General features: G+C 42.3%; 1 protein-coding gene across 1 annotated transcript; it reads left to right on the forward strand.

Moving 5' to 3' along the window:
* Window positions 1–707: 707 nt before the first annotated feature.
* Window positions 708–15,750, forward strand: trim8a (tripartite motif containing 8a). The gene is made up of 9 exons (XM_031739026.2): window positions 708–1,013; window positions 1,552–2,140; window positions 7,111–7,206; window positions 7,545–7,778; window positions 8,019–8,050; window positions 11,214–11,329; window positions 11,436–14,351; window positions 14,874–14,951; window positions 15,097–15,750. The coding sequence occupies exons 2-7, from the start codon at window positions 1,571–1,573 to the stop codon at window positions 12,086–12,088; spliced, it is 1,701 nt and encodes a 566-aa protein (XP_031594886.1). The 5' UTR covers window positions 708–1,013; window positions 1,552–1,570; the 3' UTR covers window positions 12,089–14,351; window positions 14,874–14,951; window positions 15,097–15,750.
* Window positions 15,751–22,503: the final 6,753 nt, after the last annotated feature.

Here is a 22,503-nt window from a genome sequence, read left to right on the forward strand (position 1 = left end):
TTAGGTGGGTTTGAAATTAATATCTTCACTTTGTCATTAAAATTTTCCCAATTTGGAAGTGCATTAAACTGCATAGAAAGTATTAAAATCTTAATGCTTATAAAATATAAAATCTTGTTTTTTCTCATTAGGAAACATGAGGCCCAGGAGCTCAGCTGATTATATCACAAGTAGTAGTGCTGGGATTCTTACTTCCAAATAAGCTTTACAGTCTGGTGCTATTAAAATATACTTTTAAATAGATTGTTAATATTTGTGCAAACTCATCTTAAGAAGTCTAATCTTATTAGTCAACCTAGTGCTGCCACTGGCCCCCACGCTCACTTCATATTACACTTTTACAGGATGTCTGCGTCACTGCATAGTTTTAACACTCATCACTGCGCATTTCATAACACTATGTAAGAAAAAAAAATACTAAAATGGATTTTTTTAGCCTAAAAAGAGTGACTAATTTGAAATCTACCCCATATTACCTTCCCATATTTTCCACTCTTTTCCTCCCCACATGCACCAACCCTGTCACGGGCCCCTGGGGGTGGGGGTGTCGGGCTCTGCTTTGTCCCAGCCAGGGACTCTTCTTCTGCTTCAAAGCATGAAGAGCCACACAAACGCCTCCTGGTCTTTTACAGTCTGTCCGGTAGAGTTTGCTGTGGCCGTTCATTCGCCTTCCTCCTACCGGCTCCTCCCCGCCTGTGTATCAACTCCGTGACGGGTCACGTTATTGGAGGTCGGCAGTCGGTCGGTGTGGAAGCACTGCGCTCTCTTCCGACGAGTCACTATCCTGCCTGTACTTACCATAAAATATTACTCAGAAGAGTTGACGGGAAAGCGAAACCAGACTAGAAAACCAGCAGGGGACTCTTATAAAATCCCGGCTTTGAGCGCTGCGACCGACAGAAGGCTGTAATCTGAAGCAAGAGGAGCGAGGATCTCACCGCGGACTGGATGACAAGCTCCACGGTATTATAGGTGCACCGGAGTCTGCCGACGACATGGAAGAGAAATAGTTGGTAACGTTACGCTTTTTCTTTTAAGAATACATCTGTTATGTTTCTGTGGGTTGCTGTAAGAAAAGCCGAGGAGTGCCTTCGCGTAATAAAATGTCAGTGTAACATTTTATTTGACAAGAGTCACATTTGTTGTTCAGTGTCAAGTTCCCACTCGCTCTCAAAACGCCACAGCTTGTGTCGTCCTGTTCCCCAGCGAAGCCAAACATTACACTGAAATATGAAGAAATGTAATTTAAAAATATATATGTAACCATAGTTTGGTGTTGGGTTTCAGTGTAATGGCACTCTTTTGCTCTGAAGAGCAGGTTGTTACTACGTACTTTAAGCTTCATTTGTTAATTGCTGTGCCACTGTAATGCACTCCTAATAAGCCTGTAACTCAGTGCCCTGTGTTTTGGTTTGGCTCGTTTCCAATCCGTGCCATTTTAGTTGAATATAAGTGCAGTAAAAATTAAACTGTAATAGGCTCATTTTTTAAAAGCAGTGGTTAATTTAAACCGGTTCTTAATCCTTTCCTTTGTTTTGTTTTTTTCATCAGTTCGGATTCAGCCGAGGTCATGGATGCAAGCTGGAAAAACTGCTTCGAAGAGGAGCTTCTGTGTCCCATTTGCCTGAATGTTTTCGACGAACCCATCCAGCTGCCATGCAAGCACAACTTCTGCAAGGGTTGCATCTCCGAGGCTTGGGCCAAAGACACCGCCGCGGTCCGCTGTCCAGAGTGCAACCATGACTACGACCAGAAGCCCACACTGGAGAAGAACTTCAAGCTCGCCAACATAGTGAAGCGCTTCAATGCTTTGAACACTGAGAAAGCCCCCCCTGTGCTGCACTGTGTCCTCTGCAGACGAGGCCCCCCGCTGCCCGTGCGGAAAGTCTGTCTGCGCTGTAAGGAGCCCTGCTGCCAAACTCATATCCAGACGCACCTACAGCAGCCGTGTGCGGCGCCGGGACACCTGTTAGTCGATGCTGAGGAGCTGAGCGCTTGGACCTGTCCCAGTCACGAGGAGTACAGGCTGCTCCACTGTGAGGAAGAGCAGGTGGCTCTGTGTCCGTTCTGCTGCATCTCTCACTGCACTAACCAAAGACACACAGTCTGCGATGTTGATACGCAACGCATACAAATGCAGGTACAAATGTGCACGCACACACATACACACTCTCCTACAGGGCAATGAAAAGATTTCATTTGGTGCACACAATCCATGAGTAATTCTTTCAGTTCGCTACTCTATAAAGGCTTTCTCTCTTTCCCTCCTCTTTAATCTGATGTAAAAGGACTGGACAGGTGAAAGCCACCCCTCTGGGTACATGGATAGCACACAAACACACATATATAGGCATACTTCACACACACACACACGCTGCTTTTAACCTTGATCATACCACCCACTCCATACCGCCACGCCTTCCCATTAGCAGCGCTGTGCCCTTCGGATAAGTGCTGTGATGCAATCTGCATCCACCGGAAACGATGACCTATGTGCGGTGAGGGGCGGAAACGCGTGTAGTTTGTTTATGTTAGCTGATCAGTTTCAGGATTCCAGGGTTTGAAGGCTATTTTAGGGACATTTAGCAGGGAGGAAGAGGTGGAAATGAATTGAGAGTAAGAGCAAAATAGATCCTAATCTGGCTACCAATTGGCAACAATTAAATAATGAGCGTGTCTTGGCAGCCTTGGCCTCAGGATGCGTAAAGAAACGAGGGCCAGCATGCCATGGCTGCTACCGCTTGTGTGTTTTTCCTCACTTTATTTCTGTTTCTTTGCTTTTCTCAAGTCTAACGCAAGTAGCAAGGTGTAAAAACAGCCACCCACACCTTATACACATTCCTTCCCTTCTCCTCCCTATCTATGGAGGCAATGAGAAGCAGATTTGTTTTACAGTTTGCCCTCTCGTCGTCTTTTTGATACTTTTTAGTGAAGGCATTATTCCACTTGGGGAAAGTTACACATATTTCTTTCCAGGGTAAGTTCTAAATCAGTTGACCCTGGTTCAGAGCTATTATTGGGACAAAAGATGTCTGTTCAGCCCTTTCCACAGCTGCTCTCTCTACACACTCATATGCACACACCCAGCCATCTTTCTGTTCTTTCACAACTGTATTTTCACAGGGCAAATTGCACCGTGGAGTCACACTGTCCATCCCTGGACCTTTAGGCACATAATACACAGTGATTTATTGAAAAAAAAAAAGTGTTAATAGCAAAAAATGTTGGGCTCCTTGTGTGCTGGGTCATTTGTTAAAGTAAAGTAATACGAGACCACAGTGTCTTCTCGTCATTATTTACTGAGAGGTCGTTCTCCTTCGCAGAGCTGTCGTCTATTTTGGTCTTAAATTCCCCGGGCAGCACTCTTGTTGCTTTTGGGATAAACAAAGACGCAAAACCGACGTAGCAATGTTCGTATCTTTTAGTTATCTTTGGCTCTCAAAGGAGACTTTTACATTAACCTTTTGCAGACATGCTGGTAATTTCGAGATGAGAAAAGAAGCGTAATATAATAGTAATGTTCTCCCTGGGACAAGCGGAGGAGGAGCCCTCCCACACAACCTCACCTTGGCTTTCTCAGGCACCTCAGCAGGAAACCGTCGCTCATGGAAGCTCTGCTGTTTGAAGCTTCGTGTATCTGGGCTGGAGTGAGTCAGATACCCAGAATGCTGAGGGCAGGCCACTGACATCAGAAGTAGGGAATAGTTGTCAGTTGATTGTGAAAGAGGCTCTCTGTTCATTGAGCCTGAGGCTCCTCATTTAAACATGAGCTTCCTGGCAACCTGTGGGTGTCTGGATGCCTAAATAGGACAGTGGGGAAAGTGATCATTGGCGGGCTTAAACTTGATAAAGGTAGGCTTTCATGCTGCTACGCTGCCCCAGCCCCTCTGTGCTATTTCAAACACACAAGACAAAAAAAGGAATTGGAGGAAACACGACAAAAAGAGGAAGACACAGTTGTTGAGCAGAAGCATCAAGACACAGAAAAGCTGCTGCCATAATGTGAAGCCAACTCACATAAAGCAGCTCACGCACCATTTACGATACTAATAACCCAACAAAGTGCTCTTTCCTGTTTTGTCAATGCAGCATTCACACCGAGCTCGTGTGCGCCGTGTTACCAAAGTGATGAATAATACCAGTGCACCGTCTGAAGTTCAAAGGCACTGAGGAGGCAGGACATGAAAAAGTGAAGGAAAGAAGAAACACAGGCAGCCAACTGACACAAGTCCACCAGTTTGCAGGGTAGTGTCAGCTGTTACGGTTACTATCAGGTTGTTTGAAGAGGAGTGTTTAGCTAAACTGCCTCTTGTGTAAGCAAGATGTGGTGTTGAGATGGAGTACAGGTGTAGGATGTGTTACAACTGTGCGAAACAGGATTAAAGACTACGCTGCTGATTTTCAAAGTAAAGCGCTGCCACTCTCGGGTGACGAGAACAGGACAATTACACGAAAAGTGTTAGCGCTCAGTGCTAGCTGCATCTTAGAAAAACTCTCAAAACAACATTTCATTAGTGAACATGTGAAATCCACCAACTGAACACCTCACAGTGTGCTGGTGGTTTCTATATGTGATCTCATTGTTGGTGCACAAAGCAGAACTTGATATGTTATGGTGAAACCACCAAAAGCTTTAGATAAGGACTTTGACAAGTCATTTGGAACATGAACCAACACAAGGCATTAATAATGCTTAAACTGTAAAGTCCTTAATAAAAATGTGCGTCAACATTAATTGGGAGAATTAAGAAGAATAGTCTTCGAGGTGTGTGGTACTGGGCTTGCTGCAGCCCTTGCTGAGCTTATTGTTGTTCTTTCCATGAATGATATAAAAACCTCTGTAAGTGCAGCTGTTAATTGCATTCACCCGCATGGCTGTATGATATAGGGCTTACTTCAACAGTTCACTTTTTTTTCCCCCACATACACATACATACACACTCTATAGGTGTCAGTATAACAGCCCATTAAGCTGTACTCATAAAGATGTATTCTTGATTTCACTTGTGGGACCAATTTTTTAAAAACATAGTCAGCACTGCAGGGTGATGCAGCAGTTAATTCACGAACGAAATGCAGTGTTTTTCCTTCTCAGCACTTAAAGCTTCCCTCATCGATAGTTTTATAGCTACCGTGGATCAGAAACTGTGTAATGTTAGAGATGTCGCTGATAGAAATTACTCAGAAGCTCAAGTGTCTGTGGCACTTCCTTCAGTTCAGCTGAGCTTTTGAGCATCTTTCAGTTAATTGATGCGGTTTTACTTATTTGTGTCACTCCCATCCACGACTTTTCCAGCTGTAGGAGACAGCTGTAGACAACTTTGAGAAACCAGCTGTCCACTGCCTGCTGCATCAAATAGCAGAGTATCTCAGTCATATTAAAGTTTACAAATGTAGACACTAGCTAACAGTAAAGAGCAGTTAGCAGACAAATAGGGGTTGGAGTACACTAAAAACAGAGCAAAATTGGTGGCTAGTAATATTTTTAAACCTTTATTTAACCAAGAATGAAGTCTCGAGAGCTAGCATGTTTTGGAAGAGTGTCCTGGGCCAGTATAGGCAGCATTAACTTAGGGTGCAGAGCAAAAGTGCCCAGAGAAAAGCTGCACAAGCGCAAGAAGAGCATGTAAACTCCACACACAAGGGCCCTGCCCCATGTTCAAATCCAGGACCCTCTTGGTTTGAGGCAGTAGTGCTAACCACTGGACTACTACGCTGTCCCAAAATGAGTGCCTGGATAGAAATTTTGTCAGTTTTTGTGGCCAGCCTTAAAATATGCTGAAGCAGTAGAAATACCACTTTTGGGTCTTTCCCATGTCAGTGCATTTACTGTCAGCTGCCCAAAATACATGTCATATAATCCACTCTGCTTCCTTTGAGAGTTAGGGGAGATAAACATCTTCCTGCTGTTTCCTAGGTGGACAAATCAGTAGTCTTCTTCACTCAAAAGAACTGTTCTGATAACAAGCATAAGTGAGTTATTATGGTACATTTGGCTACTATTTTATGCCATTTACAGTCTTTCTGGGTTATTTTGTTGAAGCTATATGCACTGTTGAAAGTGTTCACTGTGGTAAACTATAGTGGCCAACCTGTGGATGTCCATTAGACAGCACAACGTGAGTGTTGCAAGCAGCTGAAGAGGCCTGTTGCTGTGATACCACAATGTGACTACCCTGAGACTCACTCACTCGAGACCACAGGAATGTCCTCATTCTCCCTATCTCTCTCTCTTTTGGGTGAAACTTTTTTTTTCTCCTCTTTCTTTTGGTTTCGCTCTCTTTTTGTATGTCTTTCTCACTCTCTTTCTATCCGTTCTTGGCATGTGCAAGCATCGCCTTTCCTCTCGTTCCCTTTCTCGGGTGCATGCTCATTGGGAGGGAGGGAGGGAGGGAGGGAGGAGACCTCGGCGCTGTGCACACAGACATGACAATCTGTCACTGACACACAGGCCAATGCAAACAATGGGAGCAATGCATGTGGCAAAATGAGAAAGTGCAGGGGGGGTAGTGAGGCACCCCCGCTCCCTACATACACATGAGATTTCACATATGAGTACATACACAAGACTTTGTTGCCATGACAGCAGGTTTTCTCTTATTTGGGCTTGCTGCCTTTCCAATGCAGAAACAGTTCATTAAAAAGTCTACCTGCCCTCCCCTGTTTCTAGTTAGTTGTCAGTCTGTGACAGCAGATTGATTCCCAGCCTCTGCAGTAAATAGGGAAGGATTATGTTCAGTGGGTTTTTTTTTAACTGGCTCTTGGCTCTTGTGTACCCGCAGAGGAAGTAAGCTTGTCCCAACAATGGAGCTCATTTGACACAGCAGGGTCAGCGTCAAACTTTGGAGCAGTCAGAGAATGATTTGTGTAGCCGTGTTTGCCTTTGCTGCTGCTCTCCGAATGCGTAAATGCATGTTCATGTCGCTGGCAGCTGACTGTGGAGAAAGTTGTCTCGATGCCTCGTGAAAAGCAGCTAGGTATGCTGAGGTCACAGCAGAGGCCCAAGTTTTTCAGAGTTTCTGAATGTGTGGGTATTTTTTGTTTTTAATTTTCAGGGCATCTTGTTGTGGTTCGCCTATCTAATCTATCCTATCTGTCATTTCTCCACAGGCCATGCTAATGAGGCAGCAAGACAGACTGGAAGGTCGTGTTCAGAACATCGATGAGCACCTCAACAAGCTGGAGTCAGACAAGACACTGATGAAGGTGCATTTTCAATTCCGAATGTCATGTGAATGTTATCAGCATGGGGGTTTGTGCTATAATTTTGTCTGCTGTAATGAAATTACTCTACCGTTTTTCACTCTTGGGAAATCAAAGGTAAATGTAACTTTAACTATGACTGGCAGGTGCAGCAAAGTGAAAATGGATTTAACAAATGACTTTCCCACTTTCATATTGAACAAGAAAATCACAAATTCCATAAAATTGTGTGTTTGTTAATAAAAATTGTAGTATCTGTTTGTTAACATCAGTACTTTTAGTCATTTAAAAAGTGCATTTCTGCGTGTAAACGTGCATACTTGTGTATCGTGTGACCACAGGATGCAGTGTCTGAACTGAAGGAGCGTGCAAGAGCCCAGTATCAGCGGATGCATGCGCTGCTAGAAGCAAACCAGGCTGACACCATGCAGATGCTGGAGAGCACCTACAACTCGTACGTGAGGAAGAACTCCCAGCAGGTGCTGCAGCTCAACGAGAGGCGCCACGAAGCAGAAAAACTCCTGAGCTCAGTGCACACATTCTTCCGAAAAGCAGGCAGTTTGAATTTCATGAAGGTACAACAAATCTGCAAATTGTTTTTTCTATTTATCGAACATGAACCTTTATCTCTATGACCCCTTTTCACAGTTCTTGCATCTGCATGAGGCAATGATACTTTTGAGGGACATAAAATGACGTTGTGATATGAAAGCATGCGCAGTAAACACTGATGCATCTTATAATAACTGTTAGTGAGACATTTGAAGTCAGATGGTGTGTGGGAATGACCCGTGGAACTTTTTTTTTCATTTCAGAATACAAAACCTTATCAGCTGCTCATGGACAGGTAAGAAGTTATTCTAAGATATTCATTTCTTTGGACTAACCCAGTGATGTTTTCATGCAAGCTTTTTAGTGCACTGATCGTCATCTTTATTCATGGTGAGAAAAGCAGCCAAACTATCAAATATGTCCTTGTACAACATTCAACTGTTGCGTTGTTTTCAGTGGAATTAGCTAAATGTAGCTTTAGCGGGTGTACTGGTAATAAAAGCAGGCAAAAAAAACTCCAACAGAGGTCAAGCAAACCAAATATAAGCAAAGGTCAGAGAAAACAGCAGTAGAACAGATAAACCCATGTGTTTCCCCTATGATGTATAAATGGAAAATACTCTGTGATGAATTAATTCAAAAACCTGATCACAAGCAGAAGGGCTTGTCTCCTTGCCACATGTTATTTGCAACAACTTCTTTTTAGCACTATGCATAGTGTTTTTAGCAAGTTTGACCTTGCACACTACAGCCAATGGATCTACAGTCTCCTGGACAGCATGATTTTGGTGTGGACGTTCAGTCTGAGGTGGATGGGTTCATCTCAGACGTTCACTTGGCTGCAACGTTTTTCCCAATACAGCCTTCGTTCTGCCATATGTTGACATTTATCTTTGGCTTTTGGGGACTTTCAGCATATACTCTTATTCACAACAATTTAGGCCTCATCTTACATCTTCCTAATATGCTAATATTAGCCTAACCATAGCGCTGTAGCTAGCTACCTCATGACTAGCTACAGGTAGCAGGTCAATAGATGGTTTATTCATATATAGGTTTTTTTATGTAAATCACAACAACAGTTGTCTCAAGAAAGTATTCAACAATGAAGGAACCCCCTATTAGCAAGCACTTTGCAACAGTAAGAAGGAAAAACTTCCTTTTAACAGGAAGAAACTTTAGGCAGAACCAGGCTAAGGGAGGGGCAGCCATCTGCTACAAGTGGTTACGACTAAACATTCAACATCCCTGTTATTAAGTTTGCGGTTTGTATTATGTCAAGAGGTATAGCATGGCTGTACTTTTTTTTCGTACTTCAGTAAAAACATGTTATCTCATTTGTAGGTCAGGGTTCGTACGGGTGCTTGAAATCCTTGAAAATGCTTGAATTCTAATGTCATCTTTTCAAGGTTTGAAAAGTGCTTGAATTTCAGATGTGGTGCTTAAAAGTGCTTGAAAATGTAACTGTATTTCATTCACAATAAATAGCTATCTGATTGAATTGTTTTCTTATCAGATAGAGAAATAAAATGAGACGCATAAAAGCAAAATTTCCCGCCTGGGCTGCCTTGCGTCTGTTTCAATATGTGACCCGCCCTCCCTCGGACAGTCGGGGATGAGTGCGCTAACATACCTGTAGGTTGCTGTTTTAATGAGTGTTTGATGGAAAACAACAATGGCGGAGTTTGCGTTCTCCAGTCGCATGATAGGTGAGTCCTAGTAAATAATTTTCCAGTACGCGTAAGTTACACATGCTATTTTTTTAAAATTATGGTTATTATTTTGCTAGCTATCAAACTCGCTGGAGAAATGATTGAAATGCACCGAGTGTGATGCAGTATGGCAGCGCTATTACGGAATATGCTGTGAACTTAGCTAACATTACTTAGCAGTAATATGAGTTAATTTACTCAAGTGAAAGCTTTAAACATTAGCCCGATACATAACTAGCTAACTTAAGGCTTTCTGATTAACTCTCTGGGGTCGACGGACCCAGAGTGTCCATTTCAACTTGGGTCGAACGTGCGGACTTCAAGCTATATACCAGTTTTAAATTGTGTTGATAGGTCACGTAAAACCGATGTTTTTTGGGGGGGTTCTGAATAAAACAGTGGCGTTTACTCCGGGAAGAAACGGTAAAACGGCGTTTTTATGGAGAGCGCTAGCAAACACGCTTTGCTTGTGAGTGAAAAAGAAAAACACTCCTTCCTATTGGTGGAAAAATGTACCATGTCGACCAATCAAAAAATGATACGGCAACATGTGGTATTTGGTTGTTGGGAAGAGAGAGAGAGCGAGTGAGCGAAAAAGAGAGAGAGAGTTTTGATACGCGAGAGATTTGTGATGTTTATCATGTTTGGAGTCTCAAGTTAGTGTGTTTTCTTGTGTAGTTAGTGTGTAGTGTAGTCGTTTTGTTTTGTGTGTCAGTTGTACTAGTGAACGTCACAGTTGCTGCAACTGTGCGCTGGAAAAGCTTAAAAAGGGACCTTGAAAGTGCTTAAAAAGTGCTTGAATTTGACCCTGAAAAAAGCGTACGAACCCTGGTAGGTGTCAGACAGTTCACATCTAAAGCTGCATCTACACAGGAAGTGATTAGCACTTAAAGCTGATGGTTGATTGCTAGCAGACATGCTAGGTTCCGGTTGCATAGCTAACCGGCCAATGTATTTACTGACCTCTCACATGTCAATAACCACCATTCTGTGCAGTAATTGGTAGTGACTTCAGTACCTCGCCTCAAAGTAGAAAATTGTTTTATCTTCACTTCACATCACCAGTGCTTAGTCAGTTGAAGTTGCCGAACTTTCTAAGGTCTGTGCTCAACACGTCGATTCGCAAATCTTGTGTTGAGGCAGATTAGCTTCTAACTCCGCTAGACCTTATTACTGGGAGAAAAGTCACACTAGTCATTTTATTGTTGAAAGAATTTGGACTATTTTTAACTTAAGAATTTCAACATGTTATCGTTAGGGGTGAGTCAGTGCTTGTTTGCTTTTGGGAACTGATGGTGCATTTAGACTTGAAAGTCACTGGTTTTTTAGACTTAACAAGGGGATATTTCCAAAAAGCTCTTACAATGGCCACTTCAAACTGGGTTTTAAAATGCCCAACCTTTGGCACCAGAACTTTTACAGTCTGTTGTAAAAACAGGTTTGTCTGTTTAGCCAATTTTGCAGCTGTATCAGTTTTAATAATGATTAAACTGGTGCAATGATTACAGTCAAACTTTGCATCCTATTTAATTATGCAGTGAGCTACCAATGGAAATAAGCAAGCTAGCTAAGGTAGTGTTGATAACTTCGCAGCATTATCATCTTGTCCAAATTTAATCACAGCCAACTTTAAAAAAGAAAAAAGATTTTTTTTTTTTCCCCCTTTTATATCTTTTAAATCTCAAGGTGCAGAGTGTCTCTAACAATTTGATACTAATGATTTTACTGTCGTGTTTCTTTTTACAGGTCAAACTCACATCTGAATAGCATTATCCCTCCAGTCAGAGTGGGCCAGCTCAACTCTCATCATTTGCTGTCCGACCTGTCAACAAGAGAGAAGAACTTGCGAAAAATGCTGGAGGGTAGGATTAAATTACAGAAAAATAACTATAGATGAGTTTTTCAGAGACGTATTATCATTAGAATTAGCACTCATCTCTCTGTCCCACCTCTACTTGTCATTCTCAGAACCATTCATTGAGTCGCCTCTTCTGGAGATTGTGCAGTCTCACAGCAGCTCTGCTAGCTCCCAGTTGGGGACTAGTTCAGGAATACAGAAGAGGAAATACAGCATGGCGTTCCTGGAGGCTAACCCAGAAAACTCCCAGAATCCTCCACCTTTGCTCTACAGCAGCAAAAAACCCTTCCTGCCCGACCAAGGTCACCGGGCTTCATCTGTATATGCCTCTGAAGTCCTCTCGCAGAATCCTCACACTGGCCCTGGTCATAGTCGGCTCCTAGACACTTCAGCCCATCACATGGTGGGTCTAGGGTCCAGCTCTAGCCACCACTCAGGAACCATATTCCCATCCTCCCACTTCTCAAGTGGTGGTGCCTCACAACAAGCCGTGTACGAAGGGAGGAAAGTACTGATGTGTACTTTGAATAATTGCTGCTGCTCCAGGGCCCCTGCTGCTTGCGCCCGACCTCCGTACCCAGCGTCGGACTCCTTCCCCTCTGTGACCTCTCAGGAGTTTGCCCCACATGCCTCTCTACCTGCAAGTCAGCCACTGCAGCATTTTCCCATGAGGGGACTGATGGAAACATCGCAGTCAGCCAGACATGCCGAATTCTATGGGCTGTATGGCCAGTCTTCAACCAAGCATTACGGGACCAAATAATAAACCCGAATCAGCATCCGTTCTGTTTTATTAGATCACGTTTGGCATCAAGAAGTTCCATGTTTGTTTTTTTGCTCCTTTCCATTTTGATTCAGAAATGCGACCCCAGATTATATCTCCAACACACCTTCATGACAATCACTCTTGACATCTATATGAAACCATTTGGGGAGAACGTGCCCTGTTAACTTGTGTAGCTCTGTTTACTCCCCGAATCACAGTGACAGTACTAATGATCTAATTTGAAAGCATTATTTATTGTCTGTTTCAGTTCGACTGGAAGTGCTAATGTGAATAATGTAGTCTTAAATCCATTCAAACTTAAGAAATGACATATCCTTCGGGGGTCCTGGCATGGGACTCCAGAGACTCCAGTGCCTAAAGAGACTGTTAACACACTTGTATTGTACTTGCAATTTCCTAACTCTTGATTATTTCCTGTTTGCAGCTGAAAGCATGCAGGGAGCCTCTCCATGCACTCCAAAGTCCACGTGGCTTTAGAAAAAAAAAAAAAACACTGGACTGCAAATGTTTTGTTTTTTTCCAGATTCAGGTTTTTCATTAGTTTTTTTTTATAGAAGATTATGAATAAACCAAAATCTTTTGAATAAATAAAAAAGCGTATTACATGACCTTTCATTGTATTTTGAGCACTGGTTTTCAAAAGTAATTCGCTGGGTTTGCTGGTGTGTACTTTAAACCAGGTGACGCGCTGGTTATTTTAAACATCGTGTCTGATTATAGTTTGAGGTCTATTTGTCCTAAGAAGCAAATTGTGCGATTTGTTTGGGTAAAGAGCTTTTCCAGGGTGACTCACTGAGTTACACATGAAAACAAAAAATAAAGAGAAGCTGTTACAGTGGTACATCCGAGCCTGCTGCTGACCAGCAAAGCTTGTAAAACAGAGAGAGGAAAAAAAAGACACTGAAAGGCCGTATGTTTGAGATCTACTGTATTCAGAGCAGAGCACAGCGGAGGAGGTTACAGAGCGGCCCACAGCAGGCCCATTATCTGCCAATTTAGGACAGTTCACTTCCTTGTCAGCATCCTGGTCTCTGGCAAAAATCTCTGTGTCATCCCTCTTTGTCTTGTTATTGGAGCTGGTTGTCAAGTTAGGTCAGAGAACAGGAATAACCAATGAGCAGCACCTCCCCTCTCCTCTCTCCCTTCCTCTATCATTTTCCAGAGCTCGATGCAGAGGAGGAGGAGAGGAGCGTTAGGGCGGAGGATGATATAAGCGCAGAGTTTTAATGAGGATCTACTTATCTGTCACTCATACTCCTTTCATTTTTCCCCTCCCCCATTTAGTGAGATAGCAGGAGCGAGCTTGGGGTGGTGGGGGCAGCAAAGTCAGGGTCGAGGGGGGTAGGAATGGTAAGGCACATCACTTATTTATAGGTTATAAAACCTTGCTCCCTCCTATATAGTCCAGTCTGCTTTTAGTTTTTTTAGTTGTTGTTTTTTTGTCTTCTTTGAAATCTCTTTCACTTCCATGATAACTCGGCCTCCCTTTAGCAGCAAATGCACGAGGGAGAGGAGTGAGAGGAGCTGAGGTTTAGTTACAGTGTGGCAATCTGACAATGTGCGTGTGTGTGTGTTTGTGTGTAAGCCAATTAGCATTCCCCTTGTTCACTGTCCCTTCTCGCTCTGTGTGTGTGTTATTAATAAAACATACAGCAGATGTTCCAAAGGAGCATTTTATCCATATGATCATTTTTATTTATAGAGCCCTATTTAAATCAATGATCCATTCTATAGAGCGGGGTTTGCATGTGCTGTTTTTCTTTTTTTGTTAGTTCTCATAAAAGAATTGGAAATTTTATTGAATTGTTCTCTCGTGCATTGTGTTGCCCTGTCCTAACTACAGGCGCAAGCACGGGGCTGGACGAAAAGCGTCTATGGTATGCTTGTTCTTCGTTTGCGCTGCCTTGTGTGCGGGCTCTGTGCAGACGAGTTGAATCCTGTTTTATAAGTGAATGTGTGCTCAGGTGTCGCCACACAATCAGGCGGTTAGTGCGTTGCATCGTATATGTGCATAATTAGGCTTGTGTGTGAGCTCCGCGAGGTCACGTATAGGGTAAAGGCTGATGCGCTGACAGCTGTGCTCTGTTGTGGCAGGTGTGTCGGGGCTGTATATGCATGAGAACAACACGCCCCTGCCTGCAGTAGGACATGAGCCTGCAGTACGTGTGCTCAGTGTGCAGGAAACTGTGCAGCTGTTGTTTGTATGCTTTTGCCAGTGACTAGAGATATTAGAGTCAAGGTAGGAACTGTTTCCCTCCTTTTCTCCCCAAACATTTATTACTAATTCTGATCCTCAGGGTCTGTTTACGTATGATATGATCTTGATACTCTGACAAATGTTTGCAACCTCTAATGCCAGTAATAACTGCAATATTTGCATCACAGCCCGGGCTGAAAGTGAGACAGTGATTTGGAAAGTATTCAGGCACCCTTTTCTGTGTCAAGCCACACTAAACCACACGTTTCAGAGTGGGTAGTGAATGTATTACTGACTAAAAATCATTCATATAAGTAGTGTTCAGTTCTTTGTACTTTTTACTTGTCCTTTGGCAGTAACTGGAGCTTCTAGGCTACAATCTTTGCACACCTGGCTTAGGATGGTTTATTTTATTCTCTGTGACAGCTCTGTCAAAGTGGATAACAAACGTGTACAAACTGACAAGTTCAGGTCTTGCCAAAGATGTTTTAAACGGTTTAATTGTGCTCCACTAGTTACAGTCTGAGACTTGTTTTGAAACCACTTATCTTTTGGGTATAATAGAGACGTCAGCTTAAGGGATGCCGAAGTGACCTCTGTGATGACGAGTCAAAGAAATCTACAACCTCCACAGTTTGTCTGGTAAGAGCAAGAGGATTGTGATGACAATAAATCCATGTCAGTAAACATATATCTGTTGATTATTCATTTATTAGGAGGTACTCTTCCATGAATGCGCATACATAACTTAGTGTTTGTGTGTGTGTGTGGTTTCTGACCCATCCAGGACCAGAGAGAGTCTTTGCTGAGCTTCACAGATACTCCCACTGTAATCCAGAAACACCAGTATAACCGTCCCAGAAAAGGAAATAACACAGCAGTTCAGTCATCCCCAGAATGGCTGACCTTCCTCCCCCTGGCTTAAGACTTCCTTGTATTCCCAGCATTTTATTATATGTTTTGGGCTATTCCTCATCATCGATTGGTTGCAATACAGAGAAAAGATGGGGGGATGGATGACCTTTTGAACACTGGGTGACTGTTGTCATGAAAGGCGACTCCCACTCTCCCAAAGTCGATGCACTCTGGCGATGGTATCTTGCAAGACCTCCATGCATTTAGCCAGAATCCTTTTCCTCATCCTTCCTTTCAGGCTTTATGACCACAGCTGCAAAGAAGACCATCCAACAGCAGTGCCTGTGTCCCACAAACATGATTCGACATATTTGCTGAGTTTTTATTTTCAGACATCCTTCACATGTGATTTGACACATGAAGCAGACTGTTATGTGTCTTTTACTCAGAACTGCTCGCGTCTGGTGGCGGTCAAACTTCCTGCAGGTTCTCCGATCTCTACAGAAAACATCTGAAGTCTTCTTGCAATAAGTGCTGAATTCTTGGTCACATACCAGACCAATTAAATATTTACTCAGACATCCTACTTAGTCTGGCTGACTCTAAGAAGAGCCCTGGTCGTCCCATTACTTGGGTGTTTCTCCTAATAACCTCTCAAACCTTTATAAATGGATTTAGAACCAGCGCCTCAATGCAGTTTCCAGTCATAATGGCTGCTATTGTCTTGCTGTGCAGTGTGAAATGTGGAAGGTTTATATACACAGGTGTGTGCCTTTCTAAGCTATGGCTAATCAGTTTGCCAGTTTGCCGCAGGTGGACTCCAGCAGAGCTCAAGGACAGATAAAGTAAACAGGATGCACCTGACCACAATTTGGATTCCCACACAAAGGGTGCAATGACGTTCGTAAAGGAGAAAATGTTCTAAAATGATTTTACTTTATGTTCACAGTGAACACAATGGAGTGTGCGACAGCTGAACAGATCTAGTGAAATTTTTCAGCTGGGTACGGTTTGACTTCCTCTGTTACTCAGACCTTTGATTAGTATTATTGACATAGTCAGAAATGCATTTGCACAGCTTCCAGCTTGTGTAACCGCCCTGCCTGTTCCAGTTCAGCGGTGGATATTAGAGGTGGCTGACATGGATGCATTATGTACTAACTTACAGTACGGCAGAAATGCATTTGTCACACAAAGCTTTAACAGTCCTTCCATTAACACTGACAGGAATATGAATATGCCCAGTTTAATGCACACAGAGCAGCAATTCATCAACCAAGCAGAATTCTAACCTTCATCTGATAAGACCTTTGAAATCTGTGCCAAAACTCTAATCCAGGATAGCAGTGCATAGACACACACACACACACACACACACACAAGTGCACGAACATCAAAGACAAAAATCTGTAGCCAATGTTTATTGATCTGCAGGTCTATTTTTGCTCGGGGAAATCATTCTAACATAAACCAGCCCTCTGTCAAATTTGAGCTGAAGGGGAACAGGCAACATTCATACAATGCATGTTAGAGTGAAACAGGGAAAATATAGCAAAAATAAGCAAAGGAGGATGTATAAATGCAGGTAAGCAGAATCAGTGGATGTGCATATATGTGTGTATATTTGTTTTTGGCTATGTATATATGAAGACGTGTTAGATCAGTGCTTTTGAACATGTCAGAGATCTTTCACGGAGACAAGCTGGATTAATTAGAGACAGTACAAAGTGATGTCAGTCGTTGCCATAGGAACTTTGTGCTACACTGGTGACACACTCAAGTGTCAGAGGTGGAAACTATTAAAGTTTCTTTACTCGTATACTCTTGGAGTGAACCATTGTGGGGGTTTTTAAAGGTTGGATTGGAAATGATCAAAATAAGTAGTGTACTGAAATTTTACTGATAGAAAACTTGAACATCATTGTTGCAAATGGCGGCATTAAATGTGAGCTTTGTGGATTTCACTTTCAATTTGAGTTTCAGCCAAGTATTTACCAAACAAGCATCAGTTTCACTTTACCGTACATGCTGGTTTCTCAGGAAGACATGCAGTTACCTACTACTTCGTTAGCTACACCTCGCTAGTGACGTTTTGCTTCCCTTTTAATAGACAACACATACGAAAGGTGCTTATAGGATGGAGATCTGGTTACAGTGGAGGCAATTTTAGAACAGTGAACTCACTGTCATGTTCAAGAAGCCACTTGAGATGATTTAAGCTGTGTGACATGGTGTATTACCTAACTGGAAGCAGCCATCAAAAGATCGATACAGTGTGCTCATAAAAGGGTGGATGCACTGGCAGCAGTAACAGTCAGATAGGCTGTGGTGTTTAAATTAAGCTCAAAGAAAACATCCATCCCACCATTACAACATGAATCTTAACCACTGATAGGACACAGGATGGATCCGTGCTTTCATGTTGTTTATACCAGATTCTGAACCTATCGTGTGAATATTGCAGCTGAAATCCTGACTAACAGAAGTAGCACCCGGTGTGGTCTTCTGCTGCTTTAGCCCATTTGCTTCAAGACATTGTGCGTTCACTAATGCTCATCTGCACAGCGTGATTGTAACAAGTGGTTATTTGAGTTACAGTTGCCTTCCTATCAACTCGAACCAGTCTGGCCATTCTCCTCTGACCTCTGACATCAACAAGATATTTTCGCCCAGAGAACAGCCGCTCACTGGATGTTTTCTCATTTTCAGGCCATTCTCTGTAAACTCTGGAGATGGTTGTGTGGGAAAATCCCAGTAGATAAGACCAGAAATACTTAGAACAGCCTGAGTATAGGTATAGGCATTTGTGTTAATACCTGTGAGCAGGTATTCCTAATTTTAGCTTTGGAAAACGATAACTTACTTCTGGTCAATGTGATGTTTTTTCCTTCCATTTCACCAGCACATTCAAAATGTTTTGTGTTCGTTGTTACAAAAATGTGAAGAGGAAAGATTCATGCACTTTTAATTAATTAGCTAAATGAACAGAACACATATTTTATTTTACAAGTAAGCGATGTATTAAATTGGATTTTTCTTATCATTTTTGTTTTCAAACATCTTCCCTTCTTATTTCTGTTGTGTCTCTTCAGTATTTGTAAACAGATATTTATGTGCAATGACAATAAAGGGCTAATTTATTTTACTGTATATCCATGTTTGACAGCCAAATATACTTTAGATATGCATATATATATTATATGATAAATATATTAATATATATTACATAAAAACTGGAAAAAAGTCATAAATACAATGAATTTGCTACAATGTTAATTTAATTTTTTTTTTCATTATTAGTAATTGTTTTACAGTACAATATATTTTAGATAGGAATAGGCTACAGATGTTAGCCATTAATGCTGTTTTTACATAGTTCTCATACGGTGGTTTTGAAAAAACAAGCTAAACTGTTTAGCCCTCGGAGGCCTGTCGCTTTGTGTCCTGATTGACAACACTTTGCAGAACAACCAAAATAAATAATTAACATTTTCTGATAGCATATGGTTCAGATTAGGCCTGGGTTATCGTCATAGATGAATGAGCCTTCGTAGGGTTAATAATCGTCCAGTTCATGCAGGATCGGGTCAGAGAAATGGTGAACAGCTGTGGGCTGACAAATGACGCTTCCGTCATTACCAGCACAGCTGAACTATGACCTCTCCGGTCAATGCATGTCAGACATGGTTTGTCCAGGACCTCCAAGTTCAGCAGGGTCTAGAGCTACGATCCAAACTGCACGTTTGCGGGATATCGTCATATTTTAAAGAGTCCTGTTCTGGCAGTGAAGACTGATGCTATGTTGTGTGATCTCTTCATATGCCAGTGGTTCTCAGATGCCTTTTGAATGCCCTGCTTCATAAGCAGAAAAAAACTCATAATGCCAAATGAATCAAAGTAAAATTTTAGTGAAGTAAATGTCATCACAATGACTTTTTTTCTTTTTTTAAAATTGCCCTATAAAAATCATGTTCATTAAACTCAGTCAAATTACATATCTAACCTGCTCAGTCCCAACACGTATCAGTGCCTCTTTTCCCCACCCGTGAGGCCCAGCATCATCCACCAGCAGTTTTCTGTTTCATTAGCTTTCAATGAGCTAATGAAAGAAATTAGTGACTCAGCATCAGCCATTTCTATGGTGAGCTAAGCTTTGGCAAAGATCAAGCTGGATGCTTTCTCCATTGTACTTCATGGTACTTTCCACTCACTGGTGACTAACAATGAATAAAATCACAAATCAGCCATGTGGCTTACACATTTACCTGGGAGGAGACAGAAATTCCACTGGATTTACATCAGGAAGGGCATCTGGCCTAAAAAAGAAATCTGTCAAACATGCAGATCTACTTGGTGTGGCAACACAGGTGTGGTGATCCCTTGTGAAATAGGATGCAAGTATATTAAATGTACGCGAAAAATAGTTTCAGTGAAAAAAAATGATGATATACTTCCACTGTCCCTCAAATGTCTGTGAGGTAAGGAGGGTTAGTAGATTTGGCCTCCCTGAGTTAGTCAGTATATTGCTACAGACCCAAGCGCTGCTCTGGACACAGCTGTAACCTCTACTTGAAAGTGAGCGTTTAATGCACCACGCAGATGCTGGACCATAAAACCCTGATAAGCAATAAAAGTGCTGCAAAGGTTCACAAAACTCCCACTCAGCACCGACCAGTTGGATGTGGTTTATGAGTCAGAAAATAAGAAGCAGCACCACCTGCTCCGAGTGAAGGTGACATTAACTAGTTGGAAGACTGTTACACGCTGATTTGCTGTGTGACGCATCACCGAGGTTTTTAAACTGTAGTGGTGTGGAATCTGGTGAATCTTCCCAAAAGGTGTGACACATACACTCATCCAAAATCCAGAGCAGGTAATGTAACGTCATGTGGGGTTAGTACATGTGTTGTTTTTTCCCCTCACAGACTAGAGAAAAAGATGGCTTTACTGGTCTGCAAGTAGCAGAAAGCTGCCATCAAGGGAGCTGCACAGGTGCCCATTTCTCAAGTCACCGTAGTGGCAGCATAGCTTGTGGTGGCGTTAGCCTCTTTCGGACATCTGGCAGTGCTGCTTGTAAGCAATCACTCCCTCAGCTTTTCTTCTGTGGGACTGCTGCCCATCACTGTGCAGAGATGATCAGTATAGATGTCTGTGTTTAAAAGGATTTTACAATTTCCAACTCACTATAAAAAAATAAGTTGGCAAAACTTTGGACAGCAGTTTATGTATTTTGCAAGTAACCACTCGGTATGCATGGCTGTGTAGGTTCTCCAGTTCATGGTAGTCTTAAAGGCTTGAAAAAAGAAGGCAAATGGACTTCTTTAAGCGTGTGAAGACATTTCACCTCTCATCCAAGAGGCTTCTTCAATTCTAAAAACAAAAGGTGGAGAGTCTCAGGTATTTAACCCTTAGTGGGGGTTGTCCCCTTTGGAGGTGGTTGTTGACCTGCTGTTGATCATGTGTGTCATCACATGAACCAAGGTGTGGAAAAAGGCGTTGGTGATTACCATCACTGGGGGTTAAGCGTGAAACCACTCTGAACCTTGCCCTACTATATAATGTGACCTTTGAGGTCACCTGAGGCTAAGTCTGACTCGGGTTTGAAGTGCGTAGGAAGGGTTCTCAAAGACTGCATTGTAGGCGGCTGACAGTTGGTGTCTTGAAACACCACCTCTGTTCAATGATGGTCGTTCACAGTAAAGGAGGACATAGATGACCTTTATACTTTAAGTGCAGGTGTACAGCTGAGGCGGCTCTTCTATGTTGAGCCATGTGTTTGTGGAGTGGCTGTCTGGTCTCTCCTGTGTAGCAATCCAAGCACTCCTCACTGCACTGCACAGCATACACTGTCTTATTTATCTTGTGTTTGGGAGTTTTTTTTCTCGGGATGTAGTTTTTTTTCTAAAGATATGGCTGGATTTGAAGGGCACTGGTGGGTCATTCTCTGGCAAACCTGCTACCTGGGACTCTCCACCTTTTGTTTTTAGATCTGAAGACGCCTCTTTTATGAGAAGTGAAATGTCTTCACATACTTACAGAAGTCCAGGTACCTTTTCTGTTTAAAGCTCTTAAGAACACATGAATGGATGTTTTTCTAAGTAGATGGGTGTAGTGATGATGTGTCACATGGTATTACAAATCAAAGGAACGAAGAAACATCCAGTGGCAAATACCGGGCTGTAAATGGTTTCATTTTGATATTTTAACCAGTAAGTCTGTGAGTATTGAATACATTAAAGAAAAAACAACAGACATACAAGTGACCAATTTAGGGACTGCAGGTTTTTGCACTTTCACATTGCCCTCACATTTCATCCTCAGAGGTGCTGCTCGGCTTGATAAAGTGAGCAAAGCACGTCCAGCTGACAGTTGAGTCAGGTTCACCAATGATGTCCTTTTCCTCTTGTCTTATCTTTATGCTCGCTGACTGACAACTTTTGAATGGACTTTGAATGGTTTACTGGCAAACGACCGTTATCATTCAGATAAACTCTTATACAGTGAAGCATTTTAAGAAACACCTTCAAAAGTGCATTATGTGTGATGAGGAAGCTCTCAAAGGCTGTATATTCAGATATATTCTAAGCACAAGGGGCATCAGTGAGATTGAGTGGGGTGGCTCTGACCTGCAGGTTCAACAGTTGGCTCCAGCTACCCTGCAAAGATCGTGCCATTACACAAAAGTACGCTTGCAGATAATATGAAGCTAATTCAGGATGTAACCTGACTGTATCTGCCTTCATAAAACTTTTACTGTCCTCACTGTTTTCATTCTTACCCTTCAAACACCCCAATCTCTCTATTGTTGGTGGTTTATGAACAACCTGGAGAGTATTGTTGCGCAGGCTAGAGTTAACTGCAGTTGGATGAATTTTTATGGACCCGTCCTTTTGTTTGTGGTTCTCTTTTGTATTTCTCTGTTGCTTGTTAGTTTCTTTTACTTCCTTTCTGCCAAATTGAGTTTTGGATATGATCATTTTGAAAACATTTTATTACAGTTACAGAGATATACTTTGGAACTGAATATGCACTGTCTGGCAAAATAAATGCCACCACCTTTCTTTTTACTGGAGAGTGTAGATAAGAGCCTCCATTAGACTAGAGGTCTAGCTTCAGCTGCCTGAATATTTGGGATTGATTACTTTTTGAGGTGAGCCTGACTACCAAGATCCAACTGTTCAACTCCAATGTGAAGTCAGTACTGCTCTACGGGGCTGAAACCTGGAAGACAAATAAAACCTCAAAAAGAAAAATCCAGACATTCCTCAACAGCTGTCTCAGGTTTCTCAACATACGCTGGCCAGACACAATCAGTAACATCACACTATGGAAAGGAACC

This window comes from Oreochromis aureus, linkage group 13 (genome assembly GCF_013358895.1).
Source record: "Oreochromis aureus strain Israel breed Guangdong linkage group 13, ZZ_aureus, whole genome shotgun sequence".
NCBI lineage: Eukaryota > Metazoa > Chordata > Actinopteri > Cichliformes > Cichlidae > Oreochromis > Oreochromis aureus.

Excerpts from the sequence above, each read along its gene's own strand:
- trim8a (XM_031739026.2), top strand. The coding sequence starts at position 1,571 with ATGGATGCAAGCTGGAAAAACTGCTTCGAAGAGGAGCTTCTGTGTCCC. Across the intron at positions 8,051-11,213 it reads TATCAGCTGCTCATGGACAG|GTCAAACTCACATCTGAATA; the intron begins GTAAGAAGTTAT and ends TTCTTTTTACAG. Across the intron at positions 11,330-11,435 it reads CTTGCGAAAAATGCTGGAGG|AACCATTCATTGAGTCGCCT; the intron begins GTAGGATTAAAT and ends TGTCATTCTCAG.